This window comes from Kogia breviceps, chromosome 2 (genome assembly GCF_026419965.1).
Source record: "Kogia breviceps isolate mKogBre1 chromosome 2, mKogBre1 haplotype 1, whole genome shotgun sequence".
NCBI classification, from domain to species: domain Eukaryota; kingdom Metazoa; phylum Chordata; class Mammalia; order Artiodactyla; family Physeteridae; genus Kogia; species Kogia breviceps.
The window spans coordinates 107,697,824-107,716,547 of record NC_081311.1 but is presented as its reverse complement, the minus strand read 5'-3'; the positions used below and the strand labels follow the sequence as shown (position 1 = coordinate 107,716,547).

The 18,724-nt window shown below is 39.9% G+C and overlaps 1 protein-coding gene across 2 annotated transcripts in view; it reads right to left on the bottom strand.

Annotated features, from left to right (window-relative positions):
* The window catches only part of UBXN4 (UBX domain protein 4), a 34,818-nt gene extending 16,367 nt beyond the window's left edge, over positions 1 to 18,451 (bottom strand). Inside the window, exons 1-6 of one of the 2 annotated variants that reach the window (XM_059053691.2) lie at positions 18,110 to 18,451; positions 10,661 to 10,763; positions 8,097 to 8,125; positions 7,312 to 7,430; positions 6,493 to 6,667; positions 1,989 to 2,082 (exon numbers count right to left, since the gene is read on the bottom strand). In XM_059053691.2, coding sequence (XP_058909674.1) covers positions 1,989 to 2,082; positions 6,493 to 6,667; positions 7,312 to 7,430; positions 8,097 to 8,125; positions 10,661 to 10,763; positions 18,110 to 18,191 — 602 coding nt within the window. In that variant the 5' untranslated portion in view covers positions 18,192 to 18,451. The remainder of the gene's footprint in view (positions 1 to 1,988; positions 2,083 to 6,492; positions 6,668 to 7,311; positions 7,431 to 8,096; positions 8,126 to 10,660; positions 10,764 to 18,109) is intronic. The other variant, XM_059053692.2, reaches the window with a different exon arrangement.
* Positions 18,452 to 18,724: the final 273 nt, after the last annotated feature.

Here is an 18,724-nt window from a genome sequence, read left to right as displayed (position 1 = left end):
GGACACGGGTTCGTGCCCCGGTCCGGGAAGATCCCACGTGCCATGGAGCAGCTGGGCCCGTGAGCCATGGCCGCTGAGCCTGCGCGTCCGGAGCCTGTGCTCCGCGACGGGAGAGGCCACAACAGTGAGAGGCCCTCGTACCGCAAAAAAAAAAAAAAGCTTAACAAATTTTATGTATATGTATCTTCTAAGAGTGCTTTATAGTTTTTTTCAATTTAAGAAATCTCAAACAGCTGTAGACCCACTCTGTCCTGACAGGCTAACTATAAAAGTAATAATGCTCAATGAAGAAAACTTGGCAACACCAGAACAAAGCAAAGAAAAAAATTTCGGGGCTTCCCTGGTGGCACACGGGTTGAGAGTGTGCCTGCCGATGCAGGGGACACGGGTTCGTGCCCCGGTCCGGGAAGATCCCACATGCCGCGGAGCGGCTGGGCCCGTGAGCCATGGCCACTGAGCCTGCACGTCCAGAGCCTGTGCTCCGCAACAGCAGAGGTCACAACAGTGAGAGGCCTGCCTACCGCAAAAAAAAAAAAAAAAAAAAAAAAAAAAAAAATTAAAATTCCAATTTCATAGATACTATTATGAACACTTTGGTGCATGTCTTAAAATATCTTTTTTGGACTCATTATACTATATAACACATATATACCAATATGTGTACATATAATTATTTTTAAATTAAAAATGGCATATTATATTCTATTTGCAGAACCATCAGGCAGACACAAGCAGACACCCCTTTACATAAGAATGGAAACTATTGGGGGGAATTCCCTGGCTGTCCAGTGGTTAGGACTCTGAGCTCTCATTGCCAAGGGCCCGGGTTCGATCCCTGGTTGGGGAACTAAGATCCCACAAGCCATGTGGCGCAGCCAAAAAAAAAAAAAAGAATGGAAACTATTAAGAAATAACAGAACTCCCCTTTCCCACAGGAATAGCACTTGTTCTCACCCCACAATAAAGGGCTACCTGCCATGTTTCTTCACATTCCCCCCAACTCTCGAAATCTTTTCCTGATTTTTCATTTTCACTTCACCCCAGGATCCCAGGGTGATGCAAGTAAGGGTGCACAGTGGTAGGCTTGGTGTTAGCAAAGCAGAAAGAAACAGAAGAGGATAAGCCCCTGGAACTCTGGTTCCCTACTGCTCTTCTTCCAGACACACACCATTTCTCATTGCTGTGAGAGAGCTACCCTGCTTTGCACCTCCAGATTCTGGCCCTGCCCCAACTCCCATAAAGAACAATCAGAATCTAGGTTTTCCTAAAATGAAGCAAATTTTTACTGAATCATGAGCTAACCCAAATATCCAATGTCAGCAATCGTTTTGAACTCTGGTTCCCCATAACATCTACGTGAACAAGAAAACATCAAGTCTAAGTAATTTTTCTTAACTTCCGTATTACACTGAATGATTTTTTTTGTGAATGATTTTTAAGTCAGATTTTTAAAAATTCCTGCTTATCCATTCATCATTAACTAAGTAATCTTTTAAGAATCACAGTATAAGACTATGATTTTATAATCACTACAACATTAAAAATACTAAACTAGAAACCACAAGAAGTCAGAAATTTGATTATGAGACTAATAACACATGACACTTAATAGACACCCACTTATGCAGAACCCAGGCTCAGTACATAGTCATAAAATTAGCTGAAGTTCTTGCCCATCTGGAACTTAACCTATGACACAGAGATAAAAGCAGAAGTAACAGATGGAAACACATATACCAAAACACTAGTGAAAAAGGGATTCTTAAAATTATCAGACCTAAAGGTGACCGATGACTTCAGAGATACAGAAGTTTTTACTTCTAGAATGTAGTTTTTATGGATACAAATAAGTTGGTCAGGCAATAAAAAACTTCAACCTAGAATTCTGAAATTTCATTTGTGTAATTTTAGCTCATATTCAAATCAATGAAATAACTGAAAACCACTGTCTTTCTAACAAAATACTATTTCTAAAAACAAGACCAAACCTTTCCACTCTGACGGTGAGCTCCTCTGTAGGTCTCTGATTTGAACATCCACCAGGCTCTTGAGACACAGTGGCCTGGCCTGAAATTTCTCCTCCTTATTAAAAAAAAAAAAAGAAAAGAAAAAAAAAGAAAAGAAAGAAAAGAAATAAGAATATTGCATTCAATGCCAATTTTTAAAAAGGTATGTATCTTTTGGGTTACAACGTCTGTTAACCTTGTTTCTTAAACAATACATTTTTTCCCTACGAATGGAGTAGGAGATCAGAAATGAGCTATTACTAGTGATAATTCTTACATTTGGATCTGGATACAAAAGTATATAAATGGGAAATAAGGCAGCTACCCAGCTGAAAGCCACTGAGATAAAACATGAAATATTAATCTGCCAGTGAGAGATATAACAAAAGTAGACTAAGCATGCCTGGCCAGGGGTAGGCTCTACTCTAAAGAAGCATGGTCCAATATCTTTGGTATCCCGTAGGGTAGCCACTAGTCAGGGACAAGTGGCTACTGAGCACTGGTAATAAGGCCAGTGCAGGTGAGAGACTAAATTTTTAACTGTATTTAATTTTAATTAAAATTGCCACGTGTGGCTGCAGTTATGGTATTCAACAGTGAAGCTCTAGGGACTTCCCTGGCTGTCCAGTGGTTAGGACTCTGCACTTCCACTCAGGCGGCACGGGTTTGATACCTGTTCAGCGAACTAAGATCCGGCATGCTGTGCATCACAGTCAAAAAGAAAAAAGGGCAGGGGGGAATTCTAGAGGCCAAGTTTGATACTGAGTATCACTCTAGACTTATGATGACCCAAGGGATCTGCTTCGGCACACCACAATGATTCCTTAGAAAAGCTTTTTGTATCTACTAGTATGCTTTTAAGGATCTCCTGAAGGACAGAATTTTGCCCTGGCTTGCTGTAGAGGATAGCTATGGTCTGGTACTCCCTTTCAGGACCTCTGCTATTTCCTTCCTTACCACTCACCATCAACTTAATTCTTCTTTACATTTTTGATCCTCGGAAGAGCATGGACTGTGGAGCAACAGGGTTGAATCCTGTTCTTTCACTTTAGTAAGTTACTGACTCTCACCGTACCTCTTCCGTAAAATGGGGATAGTAACCTCATAAAAATGTCATGAGAAGTATGTGTTAATAGAAGTAAAACGCTGAGACTTTTACTAGGACTAGCACATAGTAAGTGCTTCGGTTATTATAGCAGTAGTAGAAATATGAGAATTATTAAGCAGAACCAAAGTTACACATCTCTTCTTACCTCTGCATTCAGTGCATCACCTATGTAACTTGAAATCAGCCATAGTAGGAATATTTACACTTCGGAAACTAGAAAACACTACAAATAAGGGCTTTTTTCCTCCCCCCAAAAAACAACCTTTTGTTAAATATTTACCAGCATACCACTAAGTGAAACCCTTGGATAAGAAGTGGTAACCTCTGGCAGCCAGTGCGTGTTCAGTAGGAAATTAATCACTTTTCTTTAGTAAATAAAATGAATGTCAAGGACATTTATATCTTGATATCAGAAAAAAAATTTAAGAAAACTTCTGAAGATCATTTGTGGACAACCTGAAAAAAAAGTGCTGTGTATAACTTAGGTGGATCTATGACTCATAAACAAAGAAAAATGGATGGCAATAAGCTAAAACAACTGATAAAAATCCAAACACAGGGACTTCCCTGGTGGCAGAGTGGTTAGGAATCCGCCTGCCAATGTAGGGGACACAGATTTGATACCTGGTCCAAGAACATCCCACATGCCACAGAGCAACTAAGCCCATGCGCCACGACTACTGAACCTGTGCTCTAGAGCCCACGAGCCACAACTACTGAAAGCCCACGTGCCTAGAGCCTGTGCTCTGCAACGAGAGGCCACCGCAATGCAATGAGAAGCCCGTGCACCGCAACGAAGAGTAGCCCAGGCTCACCACAACTAGAGAAAAGCCCGCACGCAGCAACTAAGACCCAACGCAGCCAAAAATAAATAAATAAATAAACAAATGTATTTTAAAAAAAAATCCAAACACAATAAAAATTTACTAGAGGACGTTCTGTCTTTAGGTTTAAGAAGACAACTGGAGGACTTTCCTGATGATGCAGTGGTTGAGCCCTGCTCTGGGAAGGTCCCACATGCTGCGGAGCAACTAAGCCCGTGCGACACAACTACTGAGCCTGTGCTCTAGAACCTGGGAGCCACATCTACTGAGCCCACGCACCACAACTACTGAAGCCCATGTGCCTAGAGCCCATGATCTGCAACAAGAGAAGCCACTGCAATGAGAAGCCCGCGCACCGCAACAAAGAGTAGCCCCTGCTAGCCGCAACTAGAGAAAACCCGTGCGCAGCAATGAAGATCCAACACAGCCAAAATTTAAAAGATAAATTAATTTTTTAAAAATGATATGTTGGGGCTTCTGTGGTGGCGCAGTGGTTGAGAGTCCGCCGCCTGCCGATGCAGGGGACACGGGTTCATGCCCCAGTCCGGGAAGATCCCACATGCCGCGGAGTGGCTAGGCCCGTGAGCCATGGCCGCTGAGCCTGCATGTCTGGAGCCTGTGCTCTGCAATGGGAGAGGCCACAACAGTGAGAGGCCCACGTACCGCAAAAAAAAAAAAAAATAATAATAATAATGATATATTGGACTCCAACTCAAACAAACTGAAAAACTCGTGTAATGTAAATATTGCCCAGATAATTAATGATAAAAAGGAATTACTGTTAAACTTTCTAGGTTTCATAAGGGATAATGGTATTGTGGTTATTTTTTTTTTAAGTGCTTATCTTTTAGATACCATCATTTTTTGTTTTGTTTTGTTTTTGCTGTGCCATGTGGCTTATGGGATTTTTAGTTCCCTGACCAGGGATTGAACCTGGGCCCTAGGCAGTGACAGCACGGACTCCTAACCACTGGACCACCAGAAAATTTCCGGTACCAACATTTTTAAAGATGAAATGATATAATGCCTAAGTGTGTTCTAAATAAAATGATATAATGCCTAAGTGTGTTCTAAATAATAAGTGGCAAGGAGACGAGGAAAGGGGGTATAGATGGAACACTACTGGCCATGAATCAAACATAGTTGCGGGACTTGTCTGGTGGTCCAGTTGTTAAGACTCCACACTTCCACTGTAGGGGCCGTGGTTTGATCCCTGGTCAGGGAACTAAGATCCTACAAGGCACGGAGCGCAGCCCCAAAAAAAAAAAAAAAAGTTGGAAGATAGGCAATGGGTTCATGGGATGGGATTTCTTATACTATTTTCTCTACTTCTGTATATGTTTGAAATTTTCCATAATGAAGCTAAAAAAAAAAAGTTACAAAGAACTAAGATTAGAGTTGCTACTCACCTCGGATAAGACAGAGTCTAACAGTTTGAGTCTAACCAAATTAATTGCCTACTAAAACAAAAACATCAACACTCTTTGTGGGAATATAACAGAATCCAGAGTGTTATGTGTAACTCTATAAGTAGCACTAAAGCACTCAAGTTAATGGGAAATTACAGAGCATCAAATTTCAGTTCAATATAAGGAAGAACTTTTCTAAAAACTAGGGCTTTGACAATAGAATAGGCTTCCTAGCAAGGTAATGAGCTTCCTGTCATTAAATGTATTCAAATAGAGGCTTGATGATTATCTATCCAGGATGCTGGAGCAGGATCACCTTTTAGGATACTAATATTCTAACTTCTTAACTTATCTAACCCTACATTGCCTAATACAAAGCTATATTACACAAAACAACTCTGACTGTGCATGATCCCTAATATACAGTATAAAATTTCTCCTCTGCCTTTTCTATCAACCCTCTGCAGTCACACCTCCTATTGCCACAAGCTCTATTTTACAATTAACTTTTAATTCTAATTTTATTTTATATTATTTTTTTAAATTTTTTTTTTGTGGTACGCGGGCCTCTCACTGTTGTGGCCTCTCCCATTGTGGAGCACAGGCTCTGGACGCACAGGCTCAGTGGCCATGGCTCACGGGCCCAGCCGCTCCGCGGCATGTGGGATCTTTCCAGACCGGGGCACGAACCCGTGTCCCCTGCATCGGCAGGCGGATTCTCAACCACTGCGCCACCAGGGAAGCCCTAATTCTAATTTTTAAAGTGCAAATACAATTCTCTTAAAAGTGTATAGTATTTTATGTTACAAAAACAATTTCAAACACATCAGTTCACTTGGTCCTTTCGATATCCTCTGGCTGAGAAGAGATTTACAAAACTCATGAGTATCATAATGACAGTCCCTGAACCATAGCACAGTAGCAGAAATTACTACTATCAGCTGTTCTGGACTGTTGCCTACATGGTTGAAGGACAGAGTCACTGACTTTATCCCCTTCTGCCACTAAATGACAAACATTAAATTTTAAGTTAAATGAATGTGAAGGGGGAAAATACAGTATTCTTATTTTTAAGGATATTAATCCACGGCCTTTATAGTGAAGTGGAGTGTTTAGTGTACCCAAAAGGGTACATTAAAAATTACCTGTTGCAGAATCTGACTTTGTATCAGAAGTGGGTGGTGTCTCACAGAGCTCTGCATTTCTGGACTGACAGTTTTCAGAAGTGTTGTTATGTTCAAATGAGCTGGATGGAGTAGAGACTGAACTTTCTGACTGGCCACTATTTGCCACTGATATTTCACCTTTTAATGAGTGCATCTAGGGAGAAAAAACATTGGAATTTAATTACAGATAAGAATCTAAGTTTACCATGGTATATGAGACCAAAATATGAGCAAGTCAATTTGTACTCCATAGAAGGGAGAAGTACTAAACTTTCCAAGTAAATCAATCTAAAATGTAAAATCCTAAATATAACATAATCACATTATGGAATTCAATTGCAAGGTGACAAGAGCATAAAAAGATATTTAAAGCACACTGTTGATTTTTCTTACAATTAGAATTCAAGGAAAAAAGTTACAAGCTATATTAGCCATTTGCCCAAAGTGGACGCAAGTCAGAAACTGAGTAAGGTCCTTAAAACAAGTCAAGCAATATACTGTTAGGGACCTTAATGTGACAGCAACTCCCTTTTGCAACAAAATAATAGTGACTGCATTATGTGGTTGGCTGAGGGAGAAAAAGGGAAGGGAGAATAAGAAGTCACTCATGTATTAGGTATAGGCACCTCAAACTTCATGTTATTTTCAAAACCAGTCCAGAAAGACAGTATTTACTACCTTTTAATAGCATGGTTAGTTCCTGAATATTCAGAGTGGCTCCAAAAATATTCCAACGTCAAGTTCCTGACATACCATTTTTCCCATACTTATACAAAGAACAATTCTGTTCCTTCTCACCTGCCGGACTTTGTGGATTCTGGTAACAAGTTCATCTGCAGGAACACTTCCTGCTATTACTTCCAAGGGAATTCCACTGTCTCCAATAAAGAAACTGGATGGAACACACACTACAGGATCTGTACAGTTTAATTAAGTCTAACAATTCATGGGAAACAAGGGAATAATTTTATGAAACACTATTGATAACAAAGCAAAAGAAATCATCTTTGTGAATTTCACAATATAATCAGCTAACATGTTCTCAAAATAATGTCAACTACCCTATCACTATGCCTGTAGTGCATGTGATATGTGAATTACAATTTATCTATATCACATATATAAGTGGAAAACATCCACTACATTCCACTCTATCATAACTTTTACATCTATCTTACCTCTTGCTAGCTACTTCTAACATTCCAACCAAACTGCATCATATTGCTTTACAGCTATTCACAATTTATAAAAACTCCCCAAGGGGACTTCCCTGGCGGTCCACTGATTAAGACTCTGCACTCCCACTGCAGGAAGCAGGGGTTCAATCCCTGGTCGTGGAACTAAGATCCTGCAAGCTGCACAGTGCAGCCAAAAAAAAAAAAACCAACAAACTCCCCATGATTCCATTTGCTACAAGGTACTTACTGTCTCAAAGGACAATTAGTAATATAAAGTTTCCATAAACAAGAATGCATGAGTTCCTAAATAAAAATGAATAATTTCTAATTGTCATGAATCAACAAAAAGAAAGCTAAATCCTCAAGCAAAATATATATAAAACCAATTCTTCATGGAAAGGATACAGATCTGTGAAAATTGTAGGCAGGCTTCACTGTAAAACAAAATCAAACAGAAAATCACTAGATGAATACAAGTATTTCCCAAATATTGAGCTGTTTTCATAAAAATTTACTGTAGCAATTACAAGTATTTTTCTGAAACTATTAGCTCCTTTCATAGCCATCAACTGAAAGGGGAAAAACGTAATCCTTATCTCACAGACCTTTTCTGGTTTGTTTTATAATTTTCAGATTAAAGAGCACTTGTTCTTGCAACCCACAAACTGGTGGCCAGATCTGGCACCTAAAAACCAACTAAGCATCTGTCCCAGCCTCAGCAGCAAGTATTTCTGAATACAGTATCTTAACTTGTAATAAGAAAATATTAATACCTGTGACTTACTTGTGCAAGTGATAATACTTCATAATAACAAAGGATTCAAAACAACCTAAATATCTACTAATAAAAACTGATGAATCATGCAATTACAAAAAGGAAAAAGGTATATAAAAAAGTATATCAAACTACTACCATTTTTGTAAAAAAGGGGAGGAAAACAAATATATTTTCTTGATTTGGTTGCCTCCAGAGAAGAGAACTGGGTGGTCAGGGACAGGGATGGGAGAGAGACTTTACACTATAATACGAATAAAAGACATTGATCAATGTAGATGAGTAATTCCAAGAATCAAATTAATGCTTCCAAGAACCAGAAATTTGCTTCATTTTCTCTGAATATAAGGCATGATTATCATAAAAACATCTAAAAAAACAAAAGTATAAAGAAAAAAATTACCAAGAATCCTACCTTCTCAGAAATAACCACTGTAAACTTTTGATGCATTTCCTACCAATCTATTTTCAATGCAGGACATAACATAAACTAACATGTTCCTAGAACATCAGGTAGCTTTGTTATTATTATATAATAAATAAAATTTACTTTTCATAATTTAAAAGACACACTAGATTCTATTAGTAGACTGTCCATAATGAAACAAACATCAACCATCACTATACACAGGTATCCCTGCATCTGCTAATACAAATTTGATTTTAAAAATACTGGATATATCAGTTTGTATATAAATCTCAACAATTCTGAAATTCTCATTTCTTCCACATTCCCAATAAACCTCTACATTCCTCCTGCCATTACTGACTCTAAAAGGTACTTCTGGAAGATAATGAACAATATCAATGACACAGTAGACTCTTAAAAAACGATTACAGCTCAATAAATATATAGTTCAGTAACTGCTGCTGTTGTGAGGCAGACTATACTATGATTTGCTTTGTGATATTTTGTTAATAAAGAAAATTTTTAAATAAAGTTTATAAACTTATAGGTAAATTTCTGAAAATTTTAATCTTGACAGTAATTTTCATTTTGATATTACCAATATCAAAAGGACAGAACTACCATTTTAAAACTGCTAATGAATTAATGTTTCCAGGCATTTATCATTGATGGCTGCTGCTAACATCATAAAGAGAGCAACAGAGCATTAAGTACACTCTAATGGAAGAATGGAAGACTTACCACCATCTATGAAGTAGTCTTAAGGGGGAAAAAAAACCCAACCTGAATCCAACTGTCAATTGGCAGAAAATAGAGGACAGAGTAATAAACTAAATAACACTAACAGAGCTGCAATGAACAAAACCCGTACTGTAGGAAAGAAACTACATAACGAATGACCTGGTTTCCCAAAAAAATAAAATTTAAAGAAAAAAAAAAGAGAGACATAGAGGCGAAGCCTACAGAGTAAAAGAGACTTGAGAGATCAATGCATCACAATGCGTGGACCTTGATGGATCCTGAACCAAACTGTAATAAATTAAATTAATAAAACTATGACTGATGAGAGAACTGAAAATTTGAACACTGAGTAGATATTTCAAGTTAGGAAATTAGATTCATTTTTGAAGTATTACAGTTACGTTAAAAAAATTAAGAATTCTTATCTTTCAGAGACACACCAAAATATTTATAGATGAAGTGATATGATGACTGAGATTTATTTCAAAATTATATGGGATGAGTTGAAGTGGGTGAGGGAATAGATGAACAAGACTGATCATGAGTTGGTAAATGTCAAAGTAGTTGACAGTACAAGGGGGTTCATTACACTACTCAAGCACTTTTGTGTGTGTCTGAAATTCTCTATCCCCCCCCCAAAAAAAATTTAGCGGGGGAAGGGAGAGGGATGTATTAACAAATAAAACAGACTTGTGGTTATCAGGTCCTACGATGGACCTATAAATGTCCTTATTCTTATTGAATAAAATGGTTCCATTTTCAAGAACAGGATCCAAAAGGGTGGTTAACCTTTCAGAGATATTTCAGGACCACAGTTCCTTTGCATTACTGGTGCATGTCACAAAGCTACGTGGTAGACCAAGAATTCATAAGTTTTTCAGTATGATATAATGATGAACTTGAAAAATGGCAATCAGAATTTAAGTCCCTAAAATGTCTTAGACAAAAATCAACATTCTTATAGTCTAAGAGTATCACCATAAATCACAACCAAAGACCATGGTTAAAAATTTTTTTAATTACAAGATTAAAACATAAGCAAACCTTTTGGTGTCAATTTTAATAGCAACAAAACTGTTTGAAGATGCTTCTGTCACTTTCTCATCTTCCCAACTTGCAGCCATCTGTGTAGACTGCTCATCATCACCTGTAAAACATTTCAAGCATTCTTAAAACATAAGGCCAGTATCCGCTGATTCTTTTCCCTGGAAATCTGGAACTTCAAATAAAATGTAATCTCACAAATAATATTTTCTACCAAATTTGAAAGATGAATTTTCCATAAATGAAAAGTGTGACTTATATGCATTAACATTAATCAAAAGTAATGTAAAACAAAATACTATTTAGATTATACAAAGTGTTTTCTAAATGAAGACATCTGAATTATGATGCAAATATTATCACAATAATTAGAAGTCACGGGCAGAAATGTGGCTACTATGGCTTTTCTACATATGATTTTAGAAAATAAATGTACAATACTTTTCCTTTATGTAGCATTTTTCTGTTGAGTTCAATGTCCTCCACACACACCCCACTTATTTTCCAGAATTCCTCCAAAGTAGACAGAAGCAGGTGCAATCCTGTCTGCAGTTTTGGACCTGTCTCTTGTTATAGGCACACTAATTATAAAAGTTACACTAATCCAAAACTAATCTATCGTGACAGGATTCAGCATGGTGGCTACTTTGGTAGAGCTACTATTGATTGGGAAGGAGGATGAAGGAGGCTCTGGGGTCTTGGAAATGTTTATATCTTTTTAAAAATTTTTTATTTTATATGAGCATAATTGATTAACAACGTTGTGTTAGTTTCAGGTCTACAGCAAAGTGATTCAGTTATACATATACATGGATCTATTCTTTTTCAAATTCTTTTCCCATTTAGGTTATTACAGAATATTGAGCAGAGTTCCCTGCGCTATACCATAGGTCCTTGTTGGTTATCCATTTTAAATAGAGTAGTGTGTACACGTCAATCCCAAACTCCCAATCTATCCCTACCCCCCAGTTCCCCCCTGGTAACCATAAATTCATTCTCTGTGAATCTGCTTCTATTTTGTAAATAAGTTCATTTGCATCATTTTTTTCAGATTCCACATATAAGTAATATCATATGATATGAAATGTTTATATCTTATCTGAATGATAGTTATACAAGTGTATTCATCTATAAAAATTCATCTAGTTGTTCACTGAATATATTTCATTTAAAATACTGTAGGCCATACCTCAGGGACAAAATGTTTTATAAGTTATACCTATCAAGAGATTATTTCCATTTTAGACTTGTAATATCCAGATTTGGGCATAACCACTTATTGGTGGGCAAAGGGAAACTTACCTGAGTTAAGTCACTGAAAAATATTTCTGAGGTTAGCAGAGCTATGTGCTTTTTCAAAGGTGAGCAATCTTTGCCAATTTATGCTTAAAAAGGCTTCAGGTCACATTTTTTGCTTTACAAAAATGAGATCTTTCTATACCTACTTTTCTGTAAACCGCTTTCTTCTCAAGTGTGTTCCCGCTTTCCCCAATTTAATCCACCCTTAGCCTTCGCCATTTCAGTTATCTGTTAATGGGTAACACCATCCTTTCAGTTCTCAGGCCAAAAAGTTTAGTTATTCTTGCCTTCAACTGACGGTATCTCCAAAATATATCCAGGGACTTCCCTGGCAGTCCAGTGGTTAAGACTCCGCACTTCCACTGCAGCGGGTGCGGGTTCAATCCCTGGTAGGGGAACTAATATCCCACATGCTCTGTGGCATGGCCAAAAAATTAAAATAATAATAATAATAAGAAGAAGAAGAATATATATATATATATATATTTTTTAAAGCACCTTTCTTTAAAAAGTCAGATCAGGGACTTCCCTGTTGGTCCAGTGGTTAGGATTCCACGCTCTCACTGCTGAGGGCCAGGGTTCAATTTCAATCCCTGGTGGGGGAGCTAAGATCCCACAAACTGTGCGGCGCAGCCAAAAATAAAATAAAAAGTCAGATTACATCAACCCTCTGATCAAAATTCTACAATAGCTCCCTATTTCCCTCAGAGTAAAAGCAAAAGTCCTTACAAATGACCTCAGGCCTTCAGTTACCTCTCTGACCTCATTTCCTTTTATTTTTTTGCTGTCTCTTTCCTTCCTATCCCTTTCCTTTCTATTCCTCAAATATTAAAGACATTCTTGCCATAGGTCTGTGTACTAGTTGTTTCCTCTGCCTGGAATATTCTTCCCCCAGATACCTACATGGTTAACTCTCAACTCCCTTAAGTCCTTGCTCAAATATTATCTTCTCAATACAAACTTTCCCTAATCACTACTTTAAAACTAAACACTTCAGGGAGTTCCCTGGTGGTCCAGTGGTTAGGACTTGGTGCTTTCACTGAGGGGACCAAGGTTCAATCCCTGGTCAGGGAACTAAGATCCCACAAGCCACAAAACATGGCAAAAAAATAAAATAAAATTACACACTTCAGATATTCTCAAAGCTCCCTCATTTCCTGCCTTTTTTTTTCCTGTAATACTTATCACCTTCTAATAGGCTATGCATTTTACTTAGTATGTTTACTGTTTATTGTCTGTCTCCCTCCACTAGAATGCATGTTCCATGAGAGCAAGGATTGTTTTCCTTTTTATTTACTGATATAACTCAAATGCCTACAACAGAACCTGGCCTACAGTAAAATACCTGGAATATAGCAGGCTCTCAATAAGTATTTTGTGGAATGAAGAGCTAAATTTCTGGTATAGTATCTTGGCATGCCTACAAAAACTTGACTAATGCTGCACAGTTGAAAACACTTTTTGTGAAATGAGATCCAGGAATATTCAGTAATAAGGAGCTTGAGAAATCTGGCCACGGAAAAGTAGACAGGGACTAGAATGCATCCACAGACCAAGACCAAAAGAATGCCCATTAGCAGACCCCTAGACGTTGAAGCAGCAAATGGGAAAACTATTATTTGCAGTGAGATCATTCTGAGCACATCTTCAGACACTATGGGGTGAGGAGAGATGTAAAATTCCAAGTAAATGACAGGACTATCAACCTAGAAAATAGCTATATAGGAACATTTTTACTAAACTTAGAGAAGGCTGTGAGGTGATAGGGATCTTTTTCATTCATTCTTTCTCTCATACATTCACTATTTCACTCCACATTTACATTGTGCTAGGCACTGAGCTACAAACTAAATATAAAACAAATGAGATACTATATGCCCTCAGTGGAGCTTAAAATCTAAAGATAGAAAAAAAAGTACTTGTTTGGTAACTCTAAGTAGTTATAGTGTGTAACGTGCTGAAGAAAAAAAAAAAGACCTCTTTAGATTGGTCAGGGAAGCCCTCTCTGAGGTGATATTTAAGGTAAGACCTAAAGGATGAAAGAGCTGAGCCATGTCACAAGCCAGAAGAGTTCACTACACAGAAGGAATTTCCGTGTAGGGAAAGGGCTATGTGATTACAAGTGTTGTGAACAACAGGGAGCAGGAGACAAGATGAGACTGAAGAGTTAAGAGTCCAGAGATGACGCCCACACTTAGGTTTATCCAACTGGATGTAAGGTGGTGCCATTTACTTAGAAGTAGAACACTGGGGGGAAAAAAACAGGTTCAAGCAGTAATACTTTTAGGCTTGAGAATCCTGTGAGGCATCCAAGTGGGGATGTCAAGTTGGTACCTGGAAGGATGGATCTGCCACTTCTCAGGCCGATGTCCTTCACTCCCTCACCTATGCTGTACAACGTGGATAGGGTCTCAAGTGTTCCATCCCCACTAGCAATGTCTGTCCATGAGTCAGGCTAGTGCAGCAGCAGCTGCTTGACCAACAGAGATGGAAGACTGAATGGAATTACATTAACTCAGCAAGAGTTATCTTAACACTGCTGGGTGGGATTATTAATCGCCAACTTCAGTACCTTTAGTTTCTTATTTTTAATCAAATTATGAACTATGCTGTGAAGTTGGGTGGGCCAAAGATTTTAGGAGAAAACATTACATCCTTGGTGGTATGAGCAGTATCCAAAAGTAAAGCCCCTTAAAAGAATAGTACAAACTCGGAAGCAAAGAGCTGCAGACCCTACAATCAGTAACTCCAACCTAGAAAAACTCAACTGGTCAAAACCTAAAGGGTTTTTTTAGTCTATTTTAGCCCAAAAAAGAGGCATGAAATAGTGTCTGTCAGTCACGGAGATTTTAGCCAACTAGCAACACTAGTCAGTGAACCCACACCTCTACTTCAGAATCCTTGTCAGATTATTCTGTCTTCCCAAGAATAGAATCAAAATCTTCTTCAGTTTTATTTCTTTCAATTTACACAGCTATAATACTTTGAAAATCCTTGTTAACTTGTTGACTTAACTAGTAGTTATCTCTCTAGTCTCTTAACATCAATCCTACATATTAATTCATCCATGAAAATTTCAGTAAAATATAAACAATCTACCTAAAATGCTTCCCACTTGAGTGGTTATATGAAGCAAAGATTACCCTTAAGACCACTCCTTCCAACTATAAAGACTCCTTCCAACTATTATATCTTCTTCATTTTCAGTGAGTTGGTATATTACTATCGAGGTCTCAGACCTAAGAAAATCATGAGTTCCGGCTGTATTCTTCAAAGTCAAGAACAGAGGTCTAAGCAATCTATAAGTGCTGCAGTTTCATGACTCCACTGTCTACATACTCCTGGAGTGACACTAATCCTACCTAATCTTGGAGATTAACTTCCTAAAACTCTAGGAAAAACAACAGTATTTTCAATGAGTCAAAGGACTGGCTCCTTCGGCAGATTGCTAACAGTCCTCCTGCAAACATTCAATAGTCACTGATATTCTAAAAGCATAAGACAGGGCTTCCCTGGTGGTGCAGTGGTTAAGAATCCGCCTGCCAATGCAGGGGACATGGGTTCAAGCCCTGGTCGGGGAAGATCCCACATGCCGCAGAGCAACTAAGCCCGTGCGCCACAACTACTAAACCTGCGCTCTAGAGCCCAAGAGCCACAACTACTGAGCCTGCGCTCTACAGTCCAAGAGCCACAACTACTGAGCCCGTGTGCCACAACTACTGAAGCTCCTGTGCCTAGAGCCCGTGCTCCACAACAAGAGAAGCCACCACAATGAGAAGCCCATGCACTGCAATGAAGAGTAGCCCCGGCTCACCACAACTAGAGAAAGCCTGCACACAGCAACGAAGACCCAAAGCAGCCAAAGATAAAATAAATGTATAAAAGAAAAAAATAAATAAAAGCATAAGATACATGCTCATCAGTAAAAAGTTAATTGAAGAATGTATGTAATTATATATACACACAAAGCCCCAAAGATTTATAACTTTTCTATTGTAATTATTAGCACTACTGTTTCCAAATGGGTTTCCAAATACTTGTTAATTAAATCTAGCATTTCTTCTTTCAAATTAACTGGTTAGCCCAGGAGTGCCTTCTAGGAACCTTTGGACACCATCAAATGTGCTTTCTGTTTAAAAATATGACTACCATAATCCTAGATTTCCTGATTTCTACACCAATTTCAACAACTACCTAAATTCTACAACTGTTCAGCTTTTTTCTTGAGAAACAAAAAAGACACTTTCTCTTTTGAAGCTGCTAAAAAAAAAATCTGTCAAGACAAGATATAAATCCTTTTTGTGACACTGGTGTATGTCATTTAACCACTGTGGACGTAAGTTCCCTCATCTATAAAATGGGCATAATAATATCGCTTCTCGGCCTTTTGGCTAAGATCAAGTGTAAAATGGGCATAATAAGCCCTGTTCTACCAACTGCCAGGATCAATTGAGATTATATATGAAAAACACAACTTAAAATGTCATTAAAACTATTACTGTACTCTTAATAAGCATACTAAGTATCATTAATTTTCCTTTCCCTTTTCTTTTTTTTTAAAATAAATCAGGACTACTTTTTTAAAATAAATGTATTTATTTTATTTATTTATTTTTGGCTGTGTTGCATCTTCACTGCTGCACGCAGGCTTTCTCCAGTTACAAAGAGCGGGGACTACTCTTCTTTGCGCTGAAAGGGCTTCTAATTGCGGTGGCTTCTCTTGTTGCAGAGCATAGGCTCTAGGCATGTGGGCTTCATTAGTTGCGGCACATGGGCTCAGTAGTTGTGGCTTGCGGGCTCTAGAGCACAGGCTCAGTAGTTGTGGCAAACGGACTTAGCTGCTCCGCAGCATGTGACATCTTCCCAGACCAGGATCGAGCCTGTGTCCCCTGCACTGGCAGGCAGATTCCTAACGACTGCGTCACCAGGGAAGCCCTCCTTTCCCTTTTAATCCACTTAGTTCCTTACAGGTTTACCGCAGTTATTTATTTATGTGAAATACAACCCTAAAAAAGTGTAAGAGAATGTAAACTACTCCAGCTCTTCTAATTAACAGCACTGGGCTAACATTTTAGCATAATTTAAAACAATTCAAAATTCCAAATTTAATGTTAAATGAAACTCATATTCCAGCAACTTGCTCTTCACCGCAGTGCATAAAGTTATAGGGCTATTACCTAGCCTTCCAAGTCATGAGTTAATGATGAATAAACCGTTACTAAACATAAATCGTTGAAATAATACACCTCAAATTAACGGTAGTCACAAACACTGATTTGGTTCATGTAATGAGGACCAGCAAAACCTCAAAGAGGCAAAGGTTTACGGTAAATCTAGAAGATTTCAGTAATAAAATACGGAGCAAATTAACCCAGAGCAACACGGCGTAAATGAGTTAGTACACCTTCTGAAACTGTAGCTATGCGACTAGGAAGACAACAAAAAGAACCAAGGCTGGTGTGTGTACTTCTTCTAAACAAATGGTTAAAAAAAAAATCAACTTGCAAGAAAGCAATTACTCCACATTAGATTCACCACTCCCATATCACTATTAAAAAAAATCAAACCTATATAGACCTCAAAAGTTTGCGTTTCAGGAACATAAGAAAGCCAGTAACCGTGAACATCAGGTGCTTTCTCTTTGTTGATTACCGATGACACAGCTTTCTTCCTGAGAGTCCACAGCTAATTTCAAGTAAAACTGCCTGCCTAATGGCCCGTCTCTCTTCCCACCTACACGGGCGTTAAAGCCTAACGAATTGGATCCTCGGGGACAGAGCGCCCTACCCGGGGGGCCCGGGAGGCGGCGGTGGCGTCAGTGTACGCGCGGGGTCAGGCTCGTTGGGGCGCTGCGGGCTGAGCGGCGAGGGCCTGCTCCACCCGTCCCCTCTCCCCGCGCAGGGAGGTGACCGCGGGGCTCGGCGCGCTTTGGGGGCGAGGCCGGGGCCGTGCCTCCCGCCGGGGGCCGAGAGAAGCGGGCGGTGGGGACCAGGCCCGGTGCGCTCCAAAAGGGCGGGGGAGGAGCTGAGACGCCAGAGAGACGGGCAGCCCGGGCCTCTCGACGCCCGGAGGAAAGGCTGGGGGCCCCTGGGGTTAGAAGTAGGCCGGAGGGGGTGTCCCGGCCACGTCTCGGGCCCTCGCCTCCTTCACCTGCCACGAACACCACGAAGACCGCGCCGCTCCTCTTGGCCGATGCGATGGCGGCCGGAATGGCGCCCTGGAACCACAGCATCGCTGCCCTCGGGCACAGGCGCTCGCTCTGTGTGTTGTTGCCTCGGTCCCGCAGCTGGCCCTGCGGCCCGCCTCCAGCTCCGCATCGGCGCGCAAGCCCGTCAGCAGCCCCCAGGATGCGCGCAAGCGCGCAGGCCGAGGCGCGCCCCGCGACACATGACGCCACGCGTCAACGTCGGCACCGCGCTCCCGTGCCTAGTCTCGTTGGCGAGTCGGTTGCAGGCGCCCGCGAGGCCGCAAGCCCTGCAGTCCCGGAAGTGGAAGGAGGCCCCGGAAAGGATGACTAATCGCTAAGTGGCGTCGGCGGCGCCTTTTCGTGAGGCATGACGGGAATTGTAGTCCTCTTAGGCTTGGTTCCTTTAATGTGGGAAATGTCACTGTGGTTTCCCGGGCACCGCTAAGGGGGCAGCAGTGAGAACCACTTCACAATCTATAAAAAGGAGGAGAAGTGGCGGTAGTCACCGGGAGATTCCATTCTCGGCATTACTGAGACCTTAAATGTGGAGGAAATCATTCCCGCCCCGGGTGGAACCC